Below are 26,288 nucleotides of genomic sequence, written 5' to 3'. Positions count from 1 at the left end.
CAAGGTTCTACATTTAGGGAAGAAAAACAAAATACACAGGTACCATATAAGTGGTACATTGCTCAATAGAAGTAACTGTGAGAGGGATCTTGGGGTCCTAGTGGACAATCACTTAATTATGAGCCAGCCGTATGCTGCAGCTGCCTAGAAAGCCAACACAACCCAAATGAATTTGGGAATTCCTCCTACAAAGGACGTTTTTAAACATGACACCAGCACACACAAGCTTTCCTTAAAATTTCCATGATGATTTTCTCACTATAGAGTCAAACCCAAGAACTACCAGCAGTTCGTAGCGTTGGTATTTGCAGTCACAGAGGTCAACAAGGATCTGGTTCTCCTCCCCAACATCACCCTTGGCTTCCACATCTATAGCAATTTTCAGACTCAGATGGAGATTTCCTCAAACAGCCTCTCCCTTCTCTCCACAAGAGGCCAAATGATTCCAGGTTACAAATGTGACAGGCAGCATCCTCTGCTCTCTGTCATCGGAGATCTCAACCCCAGATCCTCAAGGCAGATGGCCTCCATCTTCAGCATCTTCAAGGTCCCACAGGTAAGAGGGCCTCATTGGATAGAGTATGGGGTAGACAAATAACACACAGTGCAGCTAAAGGTGGAAAAGGGGTTTGCGGGGACCTATATTTATATTTTGTGTGTTTTTATAGAAGTCAAAAGTGATAGATAATGAGCTATATTGAAATGTGGTATTTGCCAAGAGGAATTCCTTTCTAATCTATTCTTCATAAAAGTAGTGTAGTTAGTATATTCTCTGTATTAATTTGACATTCCCTTGGCTTTTGACACATCATCACCAGGCAAAATATATAACCTCTTCTTCCTAATATATAATTCTTCTTCCTAACAAGGCCAGAAAATTAAGCTTGTCACTCAAAGTGAGCCAGGTTGGGCAACAATCCACATAATGGTGACCCTTAAAAATTTACTCTATCAAGAAACTCACTTTCTCCAGCTAGGTGTTGGCTTTGAGTTCACTCAGGGAGAGAGAAGAGTTTATCCTTCCTTCTTCTGGATTAATCCCAGTGAATTTGCTCAGTATGTGGCTTTAGTGCAGCTGCTCCTGTATTTCCAATGGAACTGGGTTGGGCTGGTAGCCCCTGAAGATGACAGAGGAGAACGTTTCGTCTCAACACTGACGCCAATGCTCCAGGAGAAGGAGATCTGTGTGGCCTTCACTGAAAAGTTGAAATCGAATTTTCTTAAAATGCCAAAGTTGAAAATACTGCACATTTCGGACACTTGGACTAAAGCTGAAGTGATTGTTCTATTTGGAGACCCCAATAGCATTAGAAATGTACAGGTGACAATGAGTATCTATGAACATTTGAGAAAGACATCATTTCGGAAAGTTTGGATCTTAACTTCCCATTGGAAACTTAGTGTGCTGAGGAATCAAGACGTATCAAAATTAGTTAAGCCCTTCCATGGGGCTTTGCATTTAAGGCCCCACACTGGGGATATCTCAGAATTCAGTCGTTTCCTCCTGTCTTTAGACCCTTTGAAGCCACAAGGTGACATCTTTCTCCTATTATGTTGGGAAATGTTGTTTGGCTGCAGGATCCACAAACCAGGCAGGATCGTTCCAAAGGGGAAGAAACAATGTACAGGAAGGGAGAATTTACAAAGTTTACCTTCTTACGTTTTTGAAACAAGCATGGAAGGTGAACGTTACAATATCTACAATGCCATTTATGCTGTGGCACACGCATTACATGCAATGCATGGATCTGGAGCACGACCAACCATGATGAGGCTTGGAAAGAGGATCTCAAATATTCAGTCATGGCAGGTAATCCCAGTGGCTTTTTATTTGATCCACAGAGCAGATAAATGATAGGTAGTTGTCTAGGTAGAAAACTACTTCTATGCATTTCTTGATCTGTATGTAAAATGTATCTAAGAAGAGATTAAGATAGCAATTATTGAAAACTGTCGTTTGAATTAAGTACCGGTAAGAGGTTTTTGTTTGTTTGTTTGTTTGTTTTTGAAAAGTTTTAAATTTTTTTACAAACATTTCCCCTTCCCCCTCCCTGCTCCCCTTCCAACACTCCCCTTCCCCTCCCTCTCCCCCCCCCGACTTCCCAGAGCAAAATACAGGGTATAACATTTGACAATCATAAGCTAATGTAAGCTAATTATCAATAGTCTCCTATCCCCCTCTTGAACTTTTAACTCCCCTTTTACTAAACTAAATTTAAGTACTTTATAAAATCTCTTTGATCATTCATAAGCTATTTGAAATTTTTTAGTCCGATATTTGCCTTGAATATAATCAATCCATCTTTTCTATTCTAACATATATTTCTCATTTGAATGGTCCTTTAGATATGCTGAAATTTTTACTGTTTCTGCTAAATTTACTACTTTTAATGTCCATTCTTGAATAGTAGGAAAATCTTCCTTCTTCCAGTACTGCGCCACCAAGAGTCTTGCTGCAGTTATTAAGTTCAGAATCAGATTAGTCTCTATAGCCATACAATCTGTAATGATACCTCACAAAAACAACTGTGGAGTAAACTTTATCCTTTAAAAAAAAATATTTTTATCCAAAATGCTTTAACTTTTTTACAAGTCCACCAAACATGAAAATAGGTAGCATCAACACAATCACATCTCCAACATTTGGGTTGTAAGTTTGGGTACATACAAGCTAACTTTTTAGGATCCAAATGCCATCTACAAAACATTTTATAAAAATTTTCTCTCGGATTTTGAGCTTGTGTCAATTTTACATTTCTTACCCAGATCCTTTCCCATGTTTCCATCATTATTGGTTCCTCAAAATTTTGTGCCCATTTTATCATACAATCTTTAACTAACTCTGTCTCTGAGTCTATTTCTATCAAAATATTATACAACCTTTTTATATGCATTCTACTCTGGTCCCTAATTTGTTTTATCAAATTTTCTTCACTTTGTATACCAATTTTCTGGTCTTTTTTCCATCTATTCTGCAGCTGTACATACTGAAACCAGGTTTGAATTGCCCTTTCCTCTCTTAGTACATTCAAAGGCTTTAACTGTAGTACATTTCTTTCTGTAAACAGAAGTTCTTTATAAGTAGTTACATCCTGTCTTTGTTCTATACTTATATTTTCTATCACATGTCTGGGTACTACCCACATGGGTATCTTGCCATTCAATTTATATTGGTATTTTTTCCAAACACGCAGGAGGGCATTCCTTAGTATATGACTTTTAAAAGTCCTATCCACCTTCTTCTCATAGACTAAGTAGGCATGCCAACCATATAGCAAATCATACCCTTCAATATTCAGTATTCTTTCATCTGTTAAATTAATCCAATCACTAATTGCTGACAAAACAGCTGCTTCATAGTACAATTTTAGATTGGGCAATTTCAAACCTCCTCTTTCACGTGTATCCTGCATTATTTTTAATTTAACTCTCGGTCTCTTCCCTGCCCAAACAAAATTGTTAATGCCTCTCTGCCATTCCTCCAGATTTGCATCCTTTTTAAGTATTGGTATCATTTGAAAAAGAAATAGAAACTTGGGCAGAACATTCATTTTAACTACTGCTATTCTTCCTAACAAAGACAGTTCTAATTTTTTCCATTTATCCATCTCTATCTGTATTTTATGCCATAACAATTCATAATTATACTTGAATAATTTCCCATTTGACATTGTAATAAAAATTCCTAAGTACTTAACCTTTTTCACTATCTTGCATCCTGTTACTCTTTCCATTTCTTTTTTTTGATTTGTATTCATATTCTTAACTATCATCTTTGTTTCCCCTATATTTATTTTAAACCCTGACACTTGACCATATTGCCTAATTATCTCCATCAAACCTGTAACTGAATTTACTGGTTGGGTTAAAGTTACAACCAAATCATCTGCAAATGCTCGTAGTCTATAATCATGTTGCCTGATCTTTAATACCCTGTATGTTATCCGCCTCCCGTATTTTATTCAGCAATACTTCCAAAGTTAAAATAAACAGTAGTGGAGACAAGGGACATCCCTGTCTTGTTCCTTTCTCAATTTTAAAGATTTCTGTGAGACTACCATTAACTATTATTTGTGCTTTTTGTTTCTGGTATATTGCCTTAATAGATTGTATGAAATGCTCTCCCAACTGCATCTTTTGTGCTACTTTCACTAAAAACTGCCAATTCAATCGATCAAACACTTTCTCTGCATCCAAAAACATAAGCACTGCAGGGACTTGGTAGTTCTTCCCCAAATACTCCAGTATATTAACAATTTGTCATACATTGCTTTTCATTTGTCTCCCTTGTATAAATCCAGTTTGATCTTTGTGAATCACTTCTTGCATAACTGACATTAATCTATTTGCCAAAATTTTTGCAAAGATCTTATAATCTGTATTAAGCAATGATATGGGTTTGTAATTTTGGGGTTGACTATGATCTTGATCTTCTTTCGGGATCAGGGAAAAAAAGCTGTTCTCCAGGATGGTGGCATTTCTTCTCCCCGTTGTATTTTAACAAATAACTCCTTAAGAGGTTCTACCATTTCTAATTGAAAATTTTTATAATACACTGCTGTCAAACCATCTGTGCCAGGAGCCTTTCCACTTTTTAATTGTTTAATTGCCAAAAGAATTTCCTCAGTGGTTATTAATACATTCAGTCTTTCCCTTTGTTCATTAGTAATTGCAAGAATATTTTCCTTCTGCAAATATCTCTCTATATCATTACCTTGTATATTATCACCAGCATATAACCTCGTATAAAAATCTAAAAATGCTTTCTTAATCAAATTCTGTTGATATACCTCTTTACCTTTATACTCTATTTTTTCTATTGTATGAGATTTTTGTTTTTTCCTTATCATATATGCTAACCACCTGCCTGGTTTATTTGCGTAACAAAAAGTATTATGTTTAGCATATTGCAAGTTCATTGCAACTTGATCTGACATCAACATATTAAACTGTCCTCGCAATATTGTAATGGTTTCTTTTATATTCTTGTCATCTGGTTTATCCACTAACGCTTGTTCCTTCTTTTTTATTTCCTCTTCCAATTCCCTCCATTTTTTCCCCTGTCTACGTCTGTAAGAATTGTTCAAATTTATTAAAACTCCTCTCATATATGCTTTACTTGCATCCCATACCATTTCCACAGGTGTACCCTTATGCATATTTAAAACAAAAAAATCTTTCATTAACTTTTTACATTCTATCACATTTGCCTCATATCGAAACAAGTTTTCATTCAGTCTCCAGGATCTCCTAGACTCCTCCCCAAACTCTAGTTCCATCCACACCGGATTATGGTCTGTTAAAGTTCTTGGACATATCTTCGTCTTCTTTACCCTGGAAAGAAAATCATTTGTAATTAGTATAAAATCAATTCTAGAAAAAGATTGGTGCCTATCAGAAAAAAAAGTAAAATCCTGTTCTTTAAAATTTCGTTCACGCCATATATCTCTCAACTCCATATCATCCATCATGTCAAAAAAAGATTTAGGCAATTTAGCCCGTGTTTGAACATTTGGCAAAAGAGTCTTTTTGTCTTTTTTGGTGTCCAATACACCATTCCAATCACCCATCATTATGCATGATTTGTAATCCATTTGTATTAATTTTTTATGCAAAAGTTTATAAAATTTCTCTTGTTGTTGATTAGGTGCATATACTTCCACTAAAAGTATTTTCTTCCCTTCTATTAATAGTTCAATCATTATATATCTTCCTCATGGATCTGCTTCAATTAATTTAGCCATTAAATCTGTTCTTAGGTATATAATTATGCCATTTTTCTTCTCAGGAGCTGATGCAACAAAGTGTTTGCCCAATCTAGCATTTATTGGGTATTTCTGATCACTTGTTCTAATATGTGTTTCTTGCAAGCAGATTACATCATTTTTAAACTGTTTCAAATAGTGAAATATTTTCTTTCTCTTTTGTGGTGAGTTTCGGCCATTAACATTCCAGGTCAAAAATTTATTTGCCATCCTTGGCCCCTGAAAGCTTATGGAGCACCAACTGGAAGTCCTCCTGGAATTTCCTCTTCGGTCTAGCTCCTCCCACAGCTTCCATATTTGTAGTTGCAATTTCTTGGGTTATTATCTGACTTTGTTGCTTCTTTAATTCTTGTTCTTTACGTTTAGTTGCTGCTCGAGTTTGTCTTTGATCCTTGGGGTCTTCCATTTTTTCAAATAGATCCAGAAGTTGAACATCCTCTGAAAGTTGCAATGATTCTTGTTGAGTAGTCAAGACACCTCCTTGAGCTTGTGCCTGCATTATTTCATTTTCCCCCTTTCTGACCTCTCCTGGTGCTTTCCTTCTTTTGACATCTGGAGATGGTGGGTTTCCAGCCTTTAGTATGGTAGTGTAAAAATCTCTTGCCTTCCAAACTGAAGTGAGACGATGTCTCTCACCCAAATAATTCACCATTAATCCGGCTGGAGCTTCCCATCTGTATTGCAACTGACGCCTTCTAAGTTCATCAATTAAAAATGCATAGTCCTTTCGAGATCTCAACATTTTGGGGGGAATTTCCTTCATTACTGAAACCTCCTGTCCTGCCACTTGAAGTTTCTTCTTATAAGAGACTTGTAAAACTCCATTTCTTGTTCTCCTTGTAACAAAGTAAATCACAATATCTCCTGGTAGTTGTCTCTGTCTGGCAATCCATGAATTAACGCGATAAATTTTGTCTATTTGCCAGTCACACTCTGCTTTAGACTCTCCAGTAAACTGAGCAAGGGCTTCTGCAAAAATCTCTCTGAGATTTTCCTGGTTATTTTCTTTCAAGCCTCTGACCCTCACTTCCCATTCCATCACTCTGTATTGTGTCATTATGAGTTCTGCTTCCACCTTTTCCATCTTGTTTTGAGCCTCTCCCAATTTAGCTTCCACATTTAAATTAAACTGATCAATTTCATTCACCCTTTCTTCCAATGATGTAACATTACCCACCAGTCCCTTAAATGCTTCCATAATATCTTCTCTTATTGCATCATTTTGGGTTTAAATTGTTTCTTTAATTTCAAGTAATTCCTCAGACACTACTTTAATTTTTTCCTCAAAACAGAGTGTGATTTTTTCTTCCAAATCAGTAGACAAATCAGTAGACAGTTTCTTTAAAGCTCCCTGAAGAACTTCAAGTGTCAGTGTTTGTGTGTCTGGTGGGGCTAACAAAGACTGCATTTGTGATGTTTGAGCTGGAGAAGTCCCCGCACTTTTAGTCACAACAGTTTTTATTTGCTTCGCAGCCATCTCCAAACTGCACTTTCCCACCAGCCACTCAGCAGAACCAACAGATCTTCTTAATCTCAGTCCTTAATAATTATTATGGCTTATTGATAAATCAATATTGTATTCTTTAATTTCCAATTCTCAAAAATACCCCAAAAAGTCTTTTAAGATGTACTGACAGTGTTAACGTGCATTAATGAGCCTTAACAAGCACTTTCTCTTTTAACTTTCGGTTTCACGCCCTTAAGCAACTCAGCACCATCTTTTTAAAGCTTTCTCCCATCTTTCATCCCATCTCAAGCTCCGAAGGAAGTGGTAGTTTATTAGCGTTAAAGTTTAGTACTTGCAGTTGTGATTCCTCCTGTCTTGCTCTGCCTGCTTTCAATCCAATCGATGTGAATTCATTTAGTTCGCAGGGGTGGTCGCGGCGCCTTGTTCTGTTAAAAAACAGACACGTCCTGGATCCGGAGCTTCTTCAGATGCTTGGGGAGCTCTCACCCTCTATGCCCCAGGATTAATCCTGGAGGTCTTGGGGAGCTATACCCACACCTGCCTGCTCGCCTTCCCCTCTTCTCCCGAGGGGAAAGTTCCAAGCCACTAGAACAGCTGATTTTCGCTGCTCTAGCGGCTTTACGAGATCGCAGCACCTTGTTCTGTTAAAAAACAGACACGTCCCGGATCCGGAGCTTCTTCAGATGCTTGGGGAGCTCTCACCCTCTACGCCCCAGGATTAATCCTGGAGGTCTTGGGGAGCTCTACCCACACCTGCCTGCTCGCCTTCCCCTCTTCTCCCAAGGGGAAAGTTCCGAGCCGCTAGAACAGCTGATTTTTGCTGCTCTAGCGGCTTTACGAGATCGCGGGGGTTAGCGCTCCAAAGGGAGCTGCCGCCGACGCCTGCGGTGCACCCAGAAGCCTCGAGGTTTTTGTTGAAAAGAGATAGATGGTGGAAAAGAGAATTAAACCAAACTGATTGTTCATAAGAGCAAAGAGCTTCCTAGAAGTTCCTGGAAGGACATCATGGTTGCCTGAGAGTGTGTCATTTCTTGTATTGCTTTGTTTGTTGGGTTAAGCTTCTGTCAAGCTCAACATGTGCAGAAGAACCCAACATGGTCCTAATCTGAGTGCATTTGTGGAAGATGCTTCGACAGGTCAGTTGAAGTCCTCATCAGCATGGTAGAACCTCCTCGGTTTCTCTCAGTAGATAGCCTGAATCCAATCTGTAAAAAGACATATTAAGTATGTCAGTACTTAATATTGTAAATATTAAAGTATTTAATATTTAATACTTTATTAAATATTAAGTAATATCAGTTCATATTAAGGTTGATTATTGTGTCTTAGAATTATTTGTGAGTCCACTCCATTTTTTTAGTATGCCATTTCTTGTACTGCCTTCTTTGTTGAGTTAAGGTTCTGTCAACTTCAGCATATGCAGAAGAACTCAACTTTACTGGGTTCCTGATCTGAAATTCATCAGACTTTTCAACATCAAAGGCTAAATTTTTCCTCTCTAGACAGTGAAGTGATAAACCAGGGAAGGACAAACCTTCTACAAGAACCCCACTTGGTCAAATCTACTTCTTTGCAAGCTACACTTTCTCTATTTCTAGAGAAAGTCTAGCTTGCATTTGTCATTTACAAAACTATGGGCCCAAATAAAACTAAAAATGTAGCTTACCAAGTATCACAAAGCAAAACTACACAATGAAATTTGGAATATGGCATTAAAATGTTTGTATGTAGCTATCATTCTTGTAAGACTGGAATTGAGGAAGCCATGATATTAATGTGCAATGATAAAGAAAATGTGTTGTTATTGAAGTTGAATATTTGATGTTACTTCTGATTACTTAGATCTCCATCAAGGGAACTCATTAATCTTCTCAGATATAGACCCATCTCCTAGGCTGATAGCCATCATCTTATAAAGGAAACCAGGATGTCCTATGTGTGGAGTTCAGCCAATTAGTCTAGGTCTCTTTTTTTCCCCAGATTCTTCCCTATCTGAGGAACATCAAGTTCAACAACAGTGCTGGAGAGGAAGTCTCCTTCTCAGAAAGTGGATTGGTGTCTACTCGTTATGATCTTCTCAACTGGCTTTTCCTCCCCAATCAATCTTTTGTCCCCATGAAAGTTGGGCAAATAGATTCCACAGATTCCCAAGGACAAGATTTCACCATTAACTCTGATGAAATCATCTGGGTCACAAAGGTGAGCTGGTAGGAAACTTTGTAGGTTCAGCAAAGGATTCATTCACTCCAGGGGGTGCATAACTCCCTTTTCACTGGGAAACCCATTAAATTCAGGGATTTAATGAAAAAACATGCTTTTGAGTTGAACACATTTGAGATTTGACTTATAATTCTTTCTTTTAGAAAAGCTGTAGCCCCATGTCACAAGCCTTCCTTTACATTTTGAGGTCCAGGTTCCAGTCTCCAGCATCCATTAGTGGGTCAGGATTGCATTGGCCTGACTCCCTCTGGAGTTTATCCTGGTTACTGGTAAACCATTTCTTTTGAAGACATTCTAAAGATGGAAAGAGCAATGTACAAATGAATAAATGAAGAATAATCTTTGCTGAGCCACCTGCAATATCTCTCTTCTCTTTTTTAGAAGGTGCCCTTTGCCAGGTGTGGCATGAAGAGGTGCCAGGCAGGAGAGAGGAGAAGCGTTCCAGAGGGCGAGCCAGTTTGCTGCTACCAATGTGACCCTTGTCCAGAAGGAACCATTTCTAATCAGACAGGTAGCACATTCAAATGTTGATCTTCCAGGATCAAGGAAACCATTCAATGGAAAAGTGTTAATTTTGGCATCAGCTTGGTAGGATTTATATGCTTCAATATATTCATATTTCTTTTCAGCAGACCCTCTCAATTCATGAATCTAAACTTAATTTAAATTTAATACAGGTGGCTGTCAGGGTTCCAAGTTGTTGAGTCCTCACAGTTACAACTCCACTCACACAGGCTGTGTTGCCACCCGACGTGGATTGGTTGAGATGCGAGCAACTAAATTAGCGGGAAATTCCTGCTCGCGTATTGGTTCGCACCGTCTGACAGTTCGCTATTTAAGCAGCTGTCAGACGGCAACAGTTGTCTTCATTGCCGCTATGCAGAATTGCCTTGTTCTTGTTAGCGTTATGTGTTAGCAATAAAGTTGGTGTTCTCAGGAGCCAAGTCTCCATCTTTGTCTGCCCGCCAGATCTTACACAAGTAATACACACATATCAAACAAAATTACAAGGCAGGTAAATTCCTCAAAGAATAGCTGTATTGGATATATCCTATTGGCACAGATCTGGCGAAAACTGACTCTGACGCTTCCCACCTAATTAAAAGTTTGTCACTTTCTCTAAACAATCAGTCACATGGTCCAATCAAGGTGCTGTCTGGTTGCCTGTCGATATCACTGCATCTTCTTCTGACCAGGTGTGCGAATGTCCTTGGATCCCAAGAGAAAATATTTTGTTTTGGCGATCAAAATCCCAGCTATCTATCTGCCCTTGTTGATTCACCAAGAAATTCACACTGACTTTCGATTTCAGATGCAGCTCACTGTGACCCCTGCCCAGAAAACCAATATCCAAACAAGGACAAGGACCACTGCATTGCCAAGAAGATCCACTTCCTTACCTTTCAAGACACCCTGGGGTTCATTTTAGTTTCTCTCGCTCTTTCTCTCTCTGTGCTCACATTGGCAGTTCTAGTGATTTTCCGTAAAAATCACAACACACCAATCATCAAGGCCAACAACAGAGATCTCACCTACATCCTCCTGGTCTCCCTCCTGCTCTGCTTCCTCTGCTCCTTCCTCTTCATTGGTCGACCTGGGAAGCTCACCTGTCTCTTCCGACAAACTGCCTTTGCCATTCTCTTTTCCCTTGCAGTTTCCTCCATCTTGTCAAAAACTGTCATGGTGGTTCTGGCCTTCATGGCCACCAAGCCAGGGAACAAGACAAGGAAACTCTTAGGGAAACCACTGACCAACTCCATTGTCTTAGCCTGTCCCCTGGTCCAAGCACTTCTTTGTGCCACCTGGCTGGCAACCTCTCCTCCATTTCCCAACTTTGACTTCCACTCTTTAGTAGGAGAGGCCATCTTGGAATGTAATGAAGGCTCTGCTTTAATGTTTTACACTGTCCTCTCCTACCTGGGTGTTCTGGCCCTCATCAGTTTCACGGTGGCCTTTTTGGCTAGGAAATTGCCTGACAGCTTTAATGAAGCCAAATTCATTACTTTTAGCATGCTGGTCTTTTGCAGTGTCTGGGTCTCCTTCCTCCCCACCTACCTGAGCACCAAAGGGAAGTCCATGGTGGCCGTGGAGATCTTCTCCATTTTGGCCTCTGGGGCTGGTCTCTTGGCTTGCATCTTTTTCCCCAAATGCTACATTATCCTATTTAAACCCAATCTGAATTGTAGAGAGAATATAATGAGGCACAAGAATCTCTGATTATAATCTCTGATTATAAATATGAAACATATTTATATTGATACCCAATTTACACACAGGAGTCTCCGGCTGGTTTACATTAAAAAATACAACATAAAAACCAATTAAAATGCCTCGTTCCACATTTATTTATTTATTTATTTATTTATTTATTTTATTTTATTTTATTTTATTTTATTTTATTTCTATACCGCCCTTCTCCTGCGGGACTCAGGGCGGTGTACAGCGGAGATAAAACATTGCATATAAAATTTAAAAACAGTTTAAAAAACAATTAAATAATTTCGGCCCAAGATTTAAAACAACCCAATTAAAACCGAATTAAATTAAAAATGAGAGGATGGGATCAAGCCAGCCTGGCTAGATGGAATAAGTGTGTTTTCAGGGCCCGACGAAAAGTCCAGAGGTCTGACATTTATTTATTTATACAGGGATTGGGAGGTTTCATTTTGATTTTGATCGTTTTCCAATTTGATCTCATTTCTTTTAAAAGTGGAAATCAGAGACGGGCTTGTCCCTTAAACAATTGGAAATCAAGTGATGTGAGTAATCTCAGAATGGTTGTTAATCTGCAACATTCACCCTCTTTTTTTATTAATGCTACTTGTCCCAAAGATCAATGATAATAAACATTGATATTGTATATCTGGATATTAGTTTCCAAAATGATAGTTTCCCATTTTATTAATTTTAATAAAAAGCATATTTAAGAATATGTTGGGTTTGTTTTACTCTGAGTGTTTTTCAGCATGTTCCTTTCCACTGATGCCTGAGGCTTTGCTGAATTTCCTACTGGATTTTTTCTTTCAATTGACTATTAGAGGGATTTTTTCTTTAAATCTAGCATTGAAATGAACCATATTGTTTTATTCTCTATTATGTTAATTGAGAAACATAGTTTATTAATAAATAAGCTCATGTGATATTGATGGATATTTTCCTGCTCCTGCTCTCTTAATATTTCTTCCAAATATTACAAAGAAGGAAGGTGGATGGATGGATGGAAGGAAGGAAGGAACGAACGAAAGAAGGAAGGAGGGAGGGAGGGAGGGAGGGAGGGAGGGAGAAAGGAAGGAAGGGAGGGAGGGAGGGAGGGAAGGAAGGAAGGGTGAAGTTAAATGCAATGCATTGTGAATAGTAAGAAAGATATGGTTGTGTGATATTCTCTTGTTTATTTAATGAATTTACAGGTAAGAATACAGGACATGCTTAATGGCTGGTTATTTGGGCCTGCAAATGTCTGTTTACTCTTATATACAGTGGACACTGTGGTCTCTGAGAACTCAAATGATTTGCAATAAATGTTCATAGATTTGATATACATCCTCACTATTTGGAAGGTAATATCCACAACACCAAGATGGTTATGATTTATGGGGAAATGGAATGAACAAGAAGCAAAAAAATGGAATAAACAGCTTTAAGGAAGCCCTTGTCAGACAGCTGCACAATCTCTGTGTCCCAGTGACTGCCTGGACCAATTCAGTCTTTATAACAGATGGGAAAATGAAGGGAATAATGATAAAGTCTGCAAATAGGTGCAGAAACATATAAATGATTCAACAGAGGGAAAAAGGCTGATGATCAAAATCAGAATAGAGGTGGAAGGGACCTTAAAGGTCTTCTAGTCCAGCCCCCTCCCCCCACTCAAGCATGAGATCCTACACCATTTCAGACACATGACTCTCCAGTCTCTTCTTAAAAACCTCCAGAGATGAAGCACCCACAACGTCTGAAGAAAAGCTGTTCCATTGGTTAATTGTCCTCACTGTGAGGAAGTTTCTCTTTTTTAAATTCTATGGGAGAAGTTAGTGTTTAATTTCATCCCCTGCCATGTTGGCATTTATAAACCACATATTCCATCCAAGTGTTGGTATGATTGCCCAGACTTACTAGGGAACAACTGATTGTCAAGGGCCACTATGCCCCATGAAGACTTATACTAGCCAAACAAAGTATGGAAGAGGCCAAACTCCTTGCTCAGTTTCACATAATTCAAATACCCAACTTCACCTTGACTCTCAACTGCATCTGATCTGTAGAATAACAACAAGAGTCCCAAAATCATTTTTCTTTAACTGGTGTATTGCTCAGTACATAGGAAAATTGTTTTTCCTTGCAATTATCAGAAGAACAGTAATTTCTAATGTAAGCCCTATGGATTTCTACCCATGAAGATCTTCTGAGATAAAACCTGCTTTAAATTAGATACTAGGAGTTCTCCTGGTGGGGACAGAACATGTCACCTTGCCTTGTGTTGCAAAGAGCCAACTTCAGGGTTTGGTGAGACTCAGCTAGTCTTAGTTTCCTCTTTGGTCACAGACCATACACAGGTAAGAGGAAGCATGGTTGAATATAAATTTGCCTTGGGGGCCATTCAGGTGGCACAGACTATCTCTCTTGTGCTAAAGCTCTGCTGAGATTTCAAGGGCTCCCTACAATTTAACTTCTGCAAAAAATATAACCTCTTGATTTCTGATCTAGAGGGGAAGGTGAGAAGAATGACTGGGCTGCCTCTCCTCTTGCTGCTGCTCTTCTGGCTCCTGCCTCCAACTATTGCTATGATGATGCAAACTGGGTGTGTGTTGACAGACATTTTAAAGACTAAGAGAGAGTTTTACAGGCCTGGTGATGTCATTATTGGTGGGAATTTTCCGCTGGGAACTGTACTTACATTCACCTTCCAATCCTTTAAAGAAAAACCATCTATAGTTCTGGAGAATATTTTTTAAATTTCATCCAAAGGGGAAAGATGTAAATAATTATTCTGTTTGCTTTGTGTTCAGGGACTCTCTTCAAAAGTACTTGTTCTAATGATGTTTGCAATGTTCACATTTTTGTGCTTTTCTCAACAAAGAACTAAACTCATAAAATAGGCTAGAATTCTCCATATTCCCAGAACTCTTGAAGTTAATAAACCACCGAAAAGTGAGGAAGGACAACACCTTAGAAACTGTGCTGGCCTAGTGAAGAAGTTGACTTACAACATTTATTCGGACATAAACTCCTGATGAAAAACTCAAAGATCTGGTCAATCCATTCACAGTGTGGAGGAGTTGTAAAAAATCCATCCATCTTAGAATCGGGATTGCCCCTAAATAGGGACCTTCAGGAAATGTATAAATGTACATTTGGAATTTTGGAATGAATTCCAATGAAATTTGGAATTTCCTGATACAAAGGACATTGAAAAAATAAGCAGGATAAACTCCATCAACACAAGCTTTCCTTAAAACCTCCCCTATGATTTTCTCACTGTAGAATCATACCCAAGAACTATCAGCAATTCATGGCCTTGGTGTTTGCAGTCACAGAGATCAACAAGGATCTGGTTCTCCTCCCCAACATCACCCTTGGCTTCCACATCTATAGCAATTTTCAGACTCAGATGGAGATTTCCTCAAACAGCCTCTCCCTTCTCTCCACAAGAGGCCAAATGATTCCAGGTTACAAATGTGACAGGCAGCATCCTCTGCTCTCTGTCATCGGAGATCTCAACCCCAGATCCTCAAGGCAGATGGCCTCCATCTTCAGCACCTTCAAGGTCCCACAGGTAAGAGGGCCTCATTGGATAGAGTATGGGAGTAGACAATCAACTGAAGTGCACCCAGAAGGTAAAGGTGGAAACCAAAGGGGTTTTGGGGGACATATGCTTATATTCTCAAGATATGTTCTCACACATATTCTCAAGATATGTTTTTATAGAAGACAAAAGTGATAGATAATGGGGTAATTTTGCCAAGAGGAATTCCTTCCCAATCTATTCTTCATAAAAGTGTAGTATATTCCCTGTATTAATTTGACATATGGTTGCCTTGGCTTCTCACTTGTCACCACCAGACAAAATCCGTAACCTCTTCTTCCTAATATGTATCCTTCTTCCTAAAAAGACCAGAAAATTAAGTTTGCCACTCAAAGTGAGCCAATCTAACAGTTCGGGCAATAATCCACCTAATGGTGACCCTTAAAATTTACTCTATCAAGAATCCTTTATCCTTTGTCCTTTATCTCCATTGTTGTTTATTTTGACTTTGGAATTGTTGTTGAATAAAATACGTGATTCAGATAAATTAAGGGGAATTAAAATTAGGCAGGATGATTATAGATTAAGAGCATTTGCAGATGACCTGGTTGTGATGTTGACCCAACCAGTACAATTGGTCACAGGTTTGATGGAAATAATTAATCAATATGGACAAGTCTCTGGATTCAAAATAAATGCAGGGAAAACAAAGATAATAACTAAAAATATGGTTGCAAGTCAAAAAGAGGAAATGGAAAGAATAACTGGATTCGAAATAGTAAATAAGGTTAAATATTTAGGTGTTTATATTATGACATCAAATGCAAAATTATATAAGTATAATTATGAATTACTGTGGCAAAAAATACAGAAGGAGTTGGAAAATTGGAAAAAATTACATCTATCGTTATTGGGAAGGATATCGGCAGTGAAAATGAATATTTTACCAAAGCTTCTATTTCTCTTTCAAATGATACCAATATTGAAGAAAGATGGAAATTTGAATGAATGGCAGAAGGGTATTAGCAATTTTGTGTGGGCAGGAAAGAGACCAAGGGTAAAGCAAAAAATAATACAAGATATACGTGAAAGAGGAGGTCTCAAAATGCCCAATTTAAGATTATATTATGAGGCAGCTGCCTTATCAGCAATCAGTGATTGGATTAATTTAACAGAAGAGAGAATATTGAATATTGAGGGATATGACTTATATGGGTGGCATGCATATTTATTATATGACAAAAAGGTGGATAAGAATTTCAGAAGTCATATACTGAGGAATGCATTGCTACGTGTATGGAAAAAATATCAATATAAATTAAATAGTAAATTACCCATATGGGCAATACCTAGACACACGATAGAAAATATAAGTATAGAACAAAAACAAGATGTGATTACTTATAAAGAGCTTCTTATTATGGAAAGAGGTATTAAAGCAAGAAAGGGTAATACAAACTTGCTTTCAGTATGGACAGTTATACAGTAGATGGAAAGAAGATCAGAAAATTGGTATTATACAAAATGATGAAAACTTGATAAAACAAATAAGGGATCAAAGCCCAATGCATATTAAAAGGTTGTATAATGCATTGATAGAAATAGATTCAGAGATGGAATTAGTGAAGGATTATATGATAAATGGGCACAAAATATTGAGGAACCAATAATGATAGAAACATGGGAAAAAATATGGGTTAGAAATGTAAAATTTACTCAAGCTCAAAATTTGAGAGAAAATTTTTACAAAATGTTTTATAGATGGCACTTAGATCCCAAAAAGTTAGCCAGTATGTATCCCAGTTTACAGTCCACATGCTGGACGCAACGTATTATCATATATGGTGGACTTGTAAAAAAATTAAGGCATTCTGGATTAAGATATGGTGGATTATGCAAAATATTCTCAAAAAGAAGATAAAATTTACTCCACAACTTTTTTTATTGGGTATAATTACAGATTGTACGGTGATAGAGACTAAATTGATATTGAATCTAATAACTGCAGCCAGATTGTTGGTGGCGCAGTATTGGAAGAAGGAAGACTTACCTACTATTGAGGACTGGACATTAAAAGTAACTAATTTGGCAGAAATGGCCAAAATATCTGCATATTTGAAAGACTGTTCAAATGAAAGATACATAGCAGAATGGAGAAGATGGATCGACTACATTCAGAATAAATATGGGACTAAAAAGTTGCAAATAGCTTATGAATGAAAAATTTAGATAGATTTTTTATACTTCTATATTTTGGCATGTAAGGGGGAGTTAAAGTGCTGAGGGATGTTTAGAGTTTATAGTTAGGTTGTTTATGTTTGACTATGTTTGTTTAATATTTTACCCTGTATTTTGCTCTGGGAAGTCGGGGGGGAGGGGGGAGGGATAGGGAGGGGGGAGGAGGGGGGGGAACAGGTTTGTGTAAAACTGTAAAACTCTTTAATAAAAAAAAAAAGAATCTCATTTTCTCCAGCTCAGTGTTGGCTTTGAGATCCCTCTGGAATACAGATCAGTTCATCCTTCCTTTTTCCGGATTAATCCCAGGGAATTTCCCCAGTACGTGGGTATAGTCCAGCTGCTCCTGCATTTCCACTGGAACTGGGTTGGGCTGGTGGCCCCTGAAGATGACAGTGGAGAACGTTTCATCTCATCTCTGACGCCAATGCTCCAGGAGAAGGAGATCTGCCTGGCCTTCACTGAAAAGTTGAAATTGAATTTTGTTATTATTCCAGTGTTGAAAATACTTCAGATTTCGGAGGCTTGGTCTAAAGCTAAAGTGATTATTCTATTTGGAGACACTAATAGTATTACAAATGTACAGGCAGCAGTGAGTGTCCATGAACATTTGAGAAAGACATCATTTCGGAAAGTTTGGATCTTAACTTCCCATTGGAAACTTAGTGTGGTGAGGGATCAAGAAGTATCAATAGTAGTAAAGCCCTTCCATGGGGCTTTGCATTTTAGGCCCCACACTGGGGATGTCTCAGAATTCAGCCGTTTCCTCCTGTCTTTAGACCCCTTGAAGCCACAAGGGGACCTCTTTCTCTCGCTATGTTGGGAAATGTTGTTTGGCTGCAGGATCCACAAACTAGGCGAGATCCTTCCAAAGGGAGAGAAACAATGTACAGGAAAGGAGAATTTACGGAATCTGCCATCTTACGTGTTTGAAACAAGCATGGAAGGTGAGAGTTACAATATCTACAATGCCATTTATGCTGTGGCACACGCATTACATGCAATGCATGGATCTGGAGCATGACCAGCCATGATGAGGCTTGGAAAGAGGATCTCAAATATTCAATCATGGCAGGTAAGTTTCATCAGGTTCGCCTGATTCGCCAGTTGCGTCCCTTTCTAGATCGGGACTCGTTACGCACAGTCACTCATGCCCTCGTCACCTCTCGTCTGGACTATTGTAATGCTCTCTACATGGGGCTCCCCTTGAGGTGCACCCGGAGGCTCCAACTGGCGCAGAGTGCAGCCGCGTGGGTGGTTATGGGAGCAATATGGAGCTCCCATGTAACACCTCTCTTGCGCGAGCTGCACTGGCTCCCGGTGGTCTTCCGGGTGCGCTTCAAGGTTCTGGTTACCACCTTTAAAGCGCTCCATGGCTTAGGACCTGGTTATCTACGGGACCGCCTGCTACCACCAATAGCCTCCCACCGGCCAGTACACTCCCATAGAGAGGGGCTCCTCCGGGTGCTGTCGGCCAAACAATGTCGGCTGTCGGCCCCTAGGGGGAGAGCCATCTCTGTGGGGGCACCGACGATCTGGAATGAGCTCCCCCCAGAGATACAGAGGATTCCGGATCTGCGCACCTTCCGCCGCGAGTTGAAGACGCTTTTATTTCATCAAGCTGGCCTCGCCTAAATCTTCTCCCTTTTAAGTGTAAATTTTATATTTTTAATGTATTTTAAAATTACGGGTATTTTAAATTATGGGTATTAATTCAGCCAAATTTATTTAATTCATTTTATTCGATTTTAAATTTTGTATATCTATGTGTTTTATTTCATGGCTGTGCACCGCCCTGAGTCCTTCGGGAGTAGGGCAGTATAGAAATTCAATAAAATAAATAAAATAAGTAATCCCAGTGACTTTTTATCTCGTCCACAGATCTTTAGATAGGAATCTACCTATATGCATTTCTTGCATTAAATATCTATATGCTATCTATATGTCTTATTTGTAATTTTCCTTTAACAGCCATACATATCTTGTGGACAGTACATTGTCTGGGTTGATATACTTTTTACACAATGCTAACATAGTAGTACGATTAGATATACATAACCATAATATTCTGACTTGTCATGCACACTGTAATTCTAGCAAATTATTATACATCAGTGTTTGTAATAGTATTTTCCCAATTTGTACTTTCTACTCTCCCCCCTCAGTTTTAATATAGTCCCCATTTTGAAAACTATTTTGTCTCTATCCATCATCTCTTTTTTTAAAAAAAATCATCATTTAATGACCTTTTGGTAGCTTTTTCATTGATTATATACATATATAATGTAACTTATTATACATACATGTGTGTGTGTGTGTGTGTGTGTGTGTGTGTGTGTGTCTTCTTAAGTTTTGGCGGGTGTGTGTATGTAAAAAGTTAAAATCTCGGGTGTTTTCTTGCATCATTATAAGTTTGTTAGTTAAAATGTTTAAAATCCTGGCTAAGATCACAGCTCAGAATCCTCTAAATTCCCAAACAAAAACCTTTTTAAGGTCTTTCAAAAAACTCTGGCTGAAATCCTAACCAACACTTTAAGGTTAGGCAACGTTTCGACAAGCTCTCTACCTTGTCATCTTTGGGCCTTTATTATCAGTTTAGAAGCTGTGGGTCCTGCTTCATTATCGTAGCTGCAGCCTGACTGCGTGTTAAAGGTCCACTTTTCTCTGGCTCCCTATTACCAACTGTCAACTGCAAAGAGGTAAGAATTCTAGTAGGCATCACAGCACCACTGGTTGCCTGTTGAGATCTTAGCATATCTTCTGGCTTGGTTCTCTCTCTCTCCCTATTGCTAGCTATCAACTGCAAAGAGGAAAGGGTTCTTGTACGCATTACAACACCACTGGTTGCCTGTTGGGATCTCTGCCTATCCTCTGATGTTAAAATTCGAGTTTCCCTCAGTGCAGGTTTCCAAATACTTGATAACCTAGAGGCGTCATCTAGAGGATCCTGAGCTGTGATCTTAGCCAGGATTTCAAACATTTTAACTAACAAACTTATAATGACGCGGGAAAACACCCGAGATTTTAACTTTTTACATATATATATATTTAATATATATATATATTAATATATATATATTAAATATTTAATATATACAGGGTTTATATATAATATATATGACAGGGTTTAACAATAAACCCTGTCATTTGAATTAAGTGAGAGGTTTTTGTTGAAAAGGGATAGATGGAGGAAAAAGTGAATTAAACCCAACCAATTTTTCATAAGAGGAAAGAGCTTCCTAGAAGTTCCTGGAAGGACATCAGTGGTTGCCTGAGAATTAGGTGTAACCACTTCAAGGAGAAGTGGTCATCACAGACCATGATGACAATCTGGGTGCATTTCCGCAAGATGCTTCAACAGGTCAGTTGAAGTCCTAGACAGGAATTTTTGTAGAATCTCTTCATTTTCTCTCAGTAGGTAGCCTGAATACAATCTGTAAAAAGACACTCAATTCATTTTACTGTTGTGTCTTAGAATTCTTTCTGAGTCTACCCTATTTTTATAGTATGTTGTTTCTTGTACTGCTTTGTTTGTTGTGTTAAGTCCCTGTCAACCTCAGCATATGAAGAAGAATTCAACATGGTCCTAATGGGTTCCTGATCTAAAATTTCAACATCCAAGAATAAATTATTCCTCTCTGGACAGTGAAGTAACAAATCCTCCATATGGGCCTTCTTGGTCAGATCTACTTCTTCATTCTGTTCTCTTTGACTATCAGCTAGAGAAAGTCTGGCTTGCAAAGTTATGATGGAAAGTATTTACCAATAAAGGAGAATATTAGAGGTTGAAATGAAGAGTCTTGGTGTTCTAAGAGCATTATCAATGCTAGAAGGGAGTGATATCACTATCAATGTTATCCATTTTAGGCCATAAAACATCTGCAAGAAAACAACCACCCTCAGATAGCTCCAAGGACCGTCAATTTAATTATTTAATCATTCTTTAAATGCATTTCTCATGGACTCAAATAAAATTAAAAATGTAACTTGCCAAGTATCACAAAACAAAACTACACAATGTAATTTAGAATATGGAATTAAAATGTTTATATGTAGCTATCATTCTTGTAAGACTGGAATTGAAGAAGCCATGATACTGATGTCTAATGATAAAGAAAATGTGTTGTCATTGAAGTTGAATATTTGATGTTACTTCTGATTACTTAGATCTCCATTAAGGGAACTCATTTAGCTTCTCAGATATAGACCCATCTCCTAGGCTGATTATGATAGAAACCAGGATGTCCTATGTGTGGAGTTCAGCCAATTATTCCAGGTGTCTTTTTTTTTTTTTCAGATTCTTTCCCATCTGAGGAACATCAAGTTCAACAACAGTGCTGGAGAGGAAGTCTCCTTCTCAGAAAGGGGTTTGGTGTCTACTTGTTATGATCTTCTCAACTGGCTTTTCCTCCCCAATCAATCTTTTGTCCCCATGAAAGTTGGGCAAATAGATTCCACGGCTTCCCCGGGATGAGTTTTCACCATTAACTCCGATGCAATCATCTGGGTGACAAAGGTGAGCTGGAAGGAAATGTTATAAATTCAGCAAAGGATTTATTCACTCCAGGAGTTGCATAACACCCTTTTCACAGTTAAATTCAGGGATTTGATGAAAAAACAAGCTTTTGAGTTGAACACATTTGAGATTTGACTTCTGAAAAGTCCAGGATAGGATAGGTTAGGAAGAATTCCTGCTTGAAACCTAAAACACTATTGAAGCAAGCAAGAATGATTTCCATGGACCGTTTCCATTCAGTTGGATCCCCACAGTTCTTTCTTTTAGAAAAGCTGTAGCTCCATGTCACAAGTCTTCCTTTGCATTTCGAGGTCCCAGTTCCAATCTCCAGCATCTGTTGGTGGGTCAGGATTGCATTGGCCTGACTCCCTCTGGAGCTTATCCTGATTTCTGGTAAACCATTTTTTTGGAAGACGTTCTAATGATGGAAAGAGCAATGTACAAATGAATAACTGAAGAATATTCTTTGCTGAGGCCACCTACAGAATCTCTCTTCTCTTTTTTAGAAGGTGCCCTTTGCCAGGTGTGGCATGAAGAGGTGCCAGACAGGAGAGAAAAGAAGCGTTCCAGAAGGAAAGCCGGTTTGCTGCTACCAATGTGACCCTTGTCCAGAAGAGACCATTTCTAATGAGACAGGTAGACACGCTTTAAATGTAGCTCTTCCAGGATCAAGGAAACCAGTGAAAAATATTAATTTTGGCAGGATTTACATGCTTCAGCATATTCATCCTTTTCAGCAGACCCTCTCAGTTCATGAATCTTAACTGTACTCCCCCAAAGGTCTCTTTTCTTGCTCCTCATAAATTTAATACAGGTTGGTTACAGGGTTCCGAGTAATACACCCATATCAAGCAAAACTCCAAGGCAGGTAGATTCCTCAAAGAGTAGCTTTATTGGATATATCATATTGGAACAGATCTGGTGAAAACCGACACAGAAGATTCCCACAGTTTTCACCTAATTAAAAGTTTGTCACTTTCTCAAAACAACCAGTCACATGGTCCAATTATATTGCTATCTGGTTGCCTGGTGACATCACTCCACCTTCCTCTGAATACATTCTGTGAGAATGTCCTTGGTTCCGAAGAGAAAGTATTTTGTTTTGGCTACAAAATCCCAGCTATCTAAAATCCTGCCTCCCTTTTCCTCAGCTCCAGTGTGAAACCTTGAAGCTGTCAAGATGGCTTTGGTCAGGTCAGCTTCAGGATTGACAGTTGGTTTTGGGGCACAATTCATGGGACCCCTACTAGGCTTTCCACTCCTACTTATACATCCCATCAGGAAAACCAGACACCAATCTTTCTGGGAAAGAATGGGATGTGAGATTCTAGCTTTAATCTTAATTAACGACCTGCCTCTTCTATCAGAACACTCGAACTCCCAGGAAATTTATGGGCCTGTCTGACACAGAGCAGGTACATCTATCTATGTCTGCTAACCCTTCCCTGCAAAAAAGTTTGAATGGGTGGATTCGAAGCATAAAGGAAAGATGTTGAGCCAGTTTTTCTGGCTAACTCAGCATTGTCAATTTGGATGGATGATTTGCCCTTGTTGATTCACCATGAAATTGACACTGACTTTTGATTTCAGATGCAGCTCGCTGTGACCCCTGCCCAGAAAACCAATATCCCAACAACAACAAGGACCACTGCATTGCCAAGAAAATCCATTTCCTTGCCTATCAAGACACCCTGGGATACTGTTTAGCATCTCTCACTCTTTTCCTCTCTGTGACCACATCTGCAGTTCTGCTAATTTTCCAGAAAAATCACAACACACCAATTGTCAAGGCCAATAACAGAAATCTCACCTACATCCTCCTGGTCTCCCTCCTGCTCTGCTTCCTCTGCTTCTTCCTCTTCATTGGTCGACCAGGGAAGCTCACCTGTCTCTTCCGACAAACTTCCTTTGCTATTCTGTTTTCCCTTGCAGTTTCCTCCATCTTGGCAAAAACTGTCATGGTGGTTCTGGCCTTCATGGCCACCAAGCCAGGGAACAAGGCAAGGAAACTCTTAGGAAAAAATCTGACCAACTCCATTGTCTTAGTCTGTCCCCTGGTCCAAGCACTTCTTTGTGCCACCTGGCTGGTAACCTCCCCTCCATTTCCCAACTTTGACTTCCATTCTTTAGTAGGAGAGGCCATCTTGGAATGTAATGAAGGCTCAGGTTTAATGTTTTATGCTGTCCTCTCCTACATGGGTGTTCTGGCATTCATCAGTTTCACGGTGGCCTTTTTGGCTAGGAAATTGCCTGACAGCTTTAATGAAGCCAAGTTCATTACTTTCAGCATGCTGGTCTTTTGCAGTGTTTGGATCAGCTTCCTCCCCACCTACCTGAGCACCAAAGGGAAGTCCATGGTGGCCGTGGAGATCTTCTCCATCTTGGCCTCTGGGGCTGGTCTCTTGGCTTGTATCTTTTTCCCCAAATGCTACATTATCCTATTTAAACCCAATCTGAATTGTAGAGAGAATATAATGAGGCACAAGAATCTCTGATTATAATCTCTGATTATCAATATGAAACATTTATATTGACTTCCAATTGACACACAGGTGACTCCAGCTGGATTAGAACATTAAAAACCAGAACATAAAAACCCATTAAATGCCTCATTCCACACCCACTTATGTAGGGATTGGGAGTATTCATTTTGATCTTGGTTATTTTTCAATTTGATCTCATTTAATCAGAAGTGGGCTTGTCCCTTAAACAATTGGAAATCAAGTGATGTGAGTAATCTCAGAATGTCTGTTAATCTGCAACAATCACCCACTTTTTCATTAATGCTAGTTGTCCCAAAGATCAACGATAATAAACATTGATATTGTATATCTGGATATTAGTTTCCAAAATGATAATTTCCCATTTTATTAATTTTAATCAAAAGCATATTTAAGAATATGTTGGGTTTGTTTCACTCTCAGTGTTTTTAAGATTGTTCCCTTCCACTGATTCCTGAGGCTTTGCTGAATTTCCTACTGGATTTTTTCTTTCAATTGACTATTAGAGGGTTTTTTCTTTAATTCAAGCACTTATTGTGAACCATATTGTTTTATTCTCTATTATGTTAATTGAGAAACATACTTTATTAATAAATAAGCTCATGTGAAATTGATATTGATGGATATTTTCCTGTTCCTGTTCTCTTCTTAATATTTTTTCCAAATATTACAAAGAAGGAAGGTGGATGGATGGATGGATGATAAGAAGGAAGGAAGGAAGGAAGGAAGGAAGGAAGGAAGGAAGGAAGGAGGGAGGGAGGGAGGGAGGGAGGGAGGAGGGAGGAAGGAAGGAAGGAAGGAAGGAAGGGTGAAGTTAAATGCAATGTATTGTGAGTAGTAAAAAAGATATGGTTGTGTGATATTCTCTTGCTTATTTAATGAATTTACAGGTAAGAATACAGGACATGCTTAACGGTTGGTTATTTGGGCCTGCAAATGTCTGTTTACTCTTATATACAGTGGACACTTTGGTCTCTGAGAACTCAAATGATTTGCAATAAATGTTCATAGATTTGAGATACATCCTCACTATGGGTAAGTATTTGGAAGGTAATATACACAACACCAAGATGGTTATGATTTATGGGGAAATGGAATGAACAAGAAGCAAAAAAATGGAATGAACAGCTTTAAGGAAGCCCTTGTCAGACAGCTGCACAATCTCTGTGTCCCAGTGACTGCCTGGACCAATTCAGTCTTTATAACAGATGGGAAAATGAAGGGAATAATGATAAGGTCTGCAAATAGATGCTGAAAGAAAGAAATAATTCAACAGAGGGAAAAAGGCTGATGATCAAAATCAGAATAGAAGTGGAAGGGATCTTAAAGTTCTTCTGGTCAAGCCCCCCCCCCACTTAAGCATGAGATCCTACACCATTTCAGACACGTGACTCTCCAGTCTCTTCTTAAAAACCTCCAGTGATGAAGCACCCACAACGTCTGAAGAAAAGCTATTTGATTGGTTAATTGTCCTCACTGTGAGGAAGTTTCTCTTTTTTAAGTTCTATGGGAGAAGTTAGTGTCTAATTTCATCCCCCGACATGTTGGTATTAATAAACCACTTAGTCCATCCAAGTGTTGGTATGATTGCCCAGACTTACTAGGGTACAACTGATTGTCAAGGGCCACCATCCCCACCATCACCATGAAGACATCCCCATGCTCAGTTTCACATAATTCAAATACCCAACTTCACCTTGACTCTCAACTGCATCTGATCTGTAGAATAACAACAAGAGTTCCAAAATCATTTTTCTTTATCTGGTGTATTGCTCAGTACATAGGAAAATTGTTTTTCCTTGTAATTATCAGGAGAATGGTAATTTCTAATGTATCCTCTATG

General features: G+C 38.7%; 1 protein-coding gene and 1 pseudogene across 1 annotated transcript; both read left to right on the top strand.

Moving 5' to 3' along the window:
* Positions 1 to 439: 439 nt before the first annotated feature.
* Positions 440 to 11,670, top strand: LOC139313207 (vomeronasal type-2 receptor 26-like). The gene is made up of 5 exons (XM_070938670.1): positions 440 to 556; positions 974 to 1,810; positions 9,214 to 9,432; positions 9,835 to 9,964; positions 10,766 to 11,670. The coding sequence occupies exons 1-5, from the start codon at positions 440 to 442 to the stop codon at positions 11,668 to 11,670; spliced, it is 2,208 nt and encodes a 735-aa protein (XP_070794771.1).
* A 2,501-nt stretch (positions 11,671 to 14,171) lies between these two features.
* On the top strand, positions 14,172 to 24,439 carry LOC139313200 (vomeronasal type-2 receptor 26-like; annotated as a pseudogene).
* Positions 24,440 to 26,288: the final 1,849 nt, after the last annotated feature.

This window comes from Pituophis catenifer, unplaced genomic scaffold (assembly GCF_029215685.1).
Source record: "Pituophis catenifer annectens isolate HBS135680 unplaced genomic scaffold, rPitCat1.0.hap2 SCAF_1, whole genome shotgun sequence".
Lineage (NCBI taxonomy): Eukaryota > Metazoa > Chordata > Lepidosauria > Squamata > Colubridae > Pituophis > Pituophis catenifer.
The sequence above is the reverse complement of the archived record's forward strand: the minus strand, read 5'-3'. Positions and strand labels throughout refer to the sequence as shown.

Excerpts from the sequence above, each read along its gene's own strand:
- LOC139313207 (XM_070938670.1), top strand. The coding sequence starts at position 440 with ATGATTCCAGGTTACAAATGTGACAGGCAGCATCCTCTGCTCTCTGTC. Across the intron at positions 557-973 it reads GCATCTTCAAGGTCCCACAG|CTAGGTGTTGGCTTTGAGTT; the intron begins GTAAGAGGGCCT and ends CACTTTCTCCAG. Across the intron at positions 1,811-9,213 it reads CAAATATTCAGTCATGGCAG|ATTCTTCCCTATCTGAGGAA; the intron begins GTAATCCCAGTG and ends TTTTTTCCCCAG.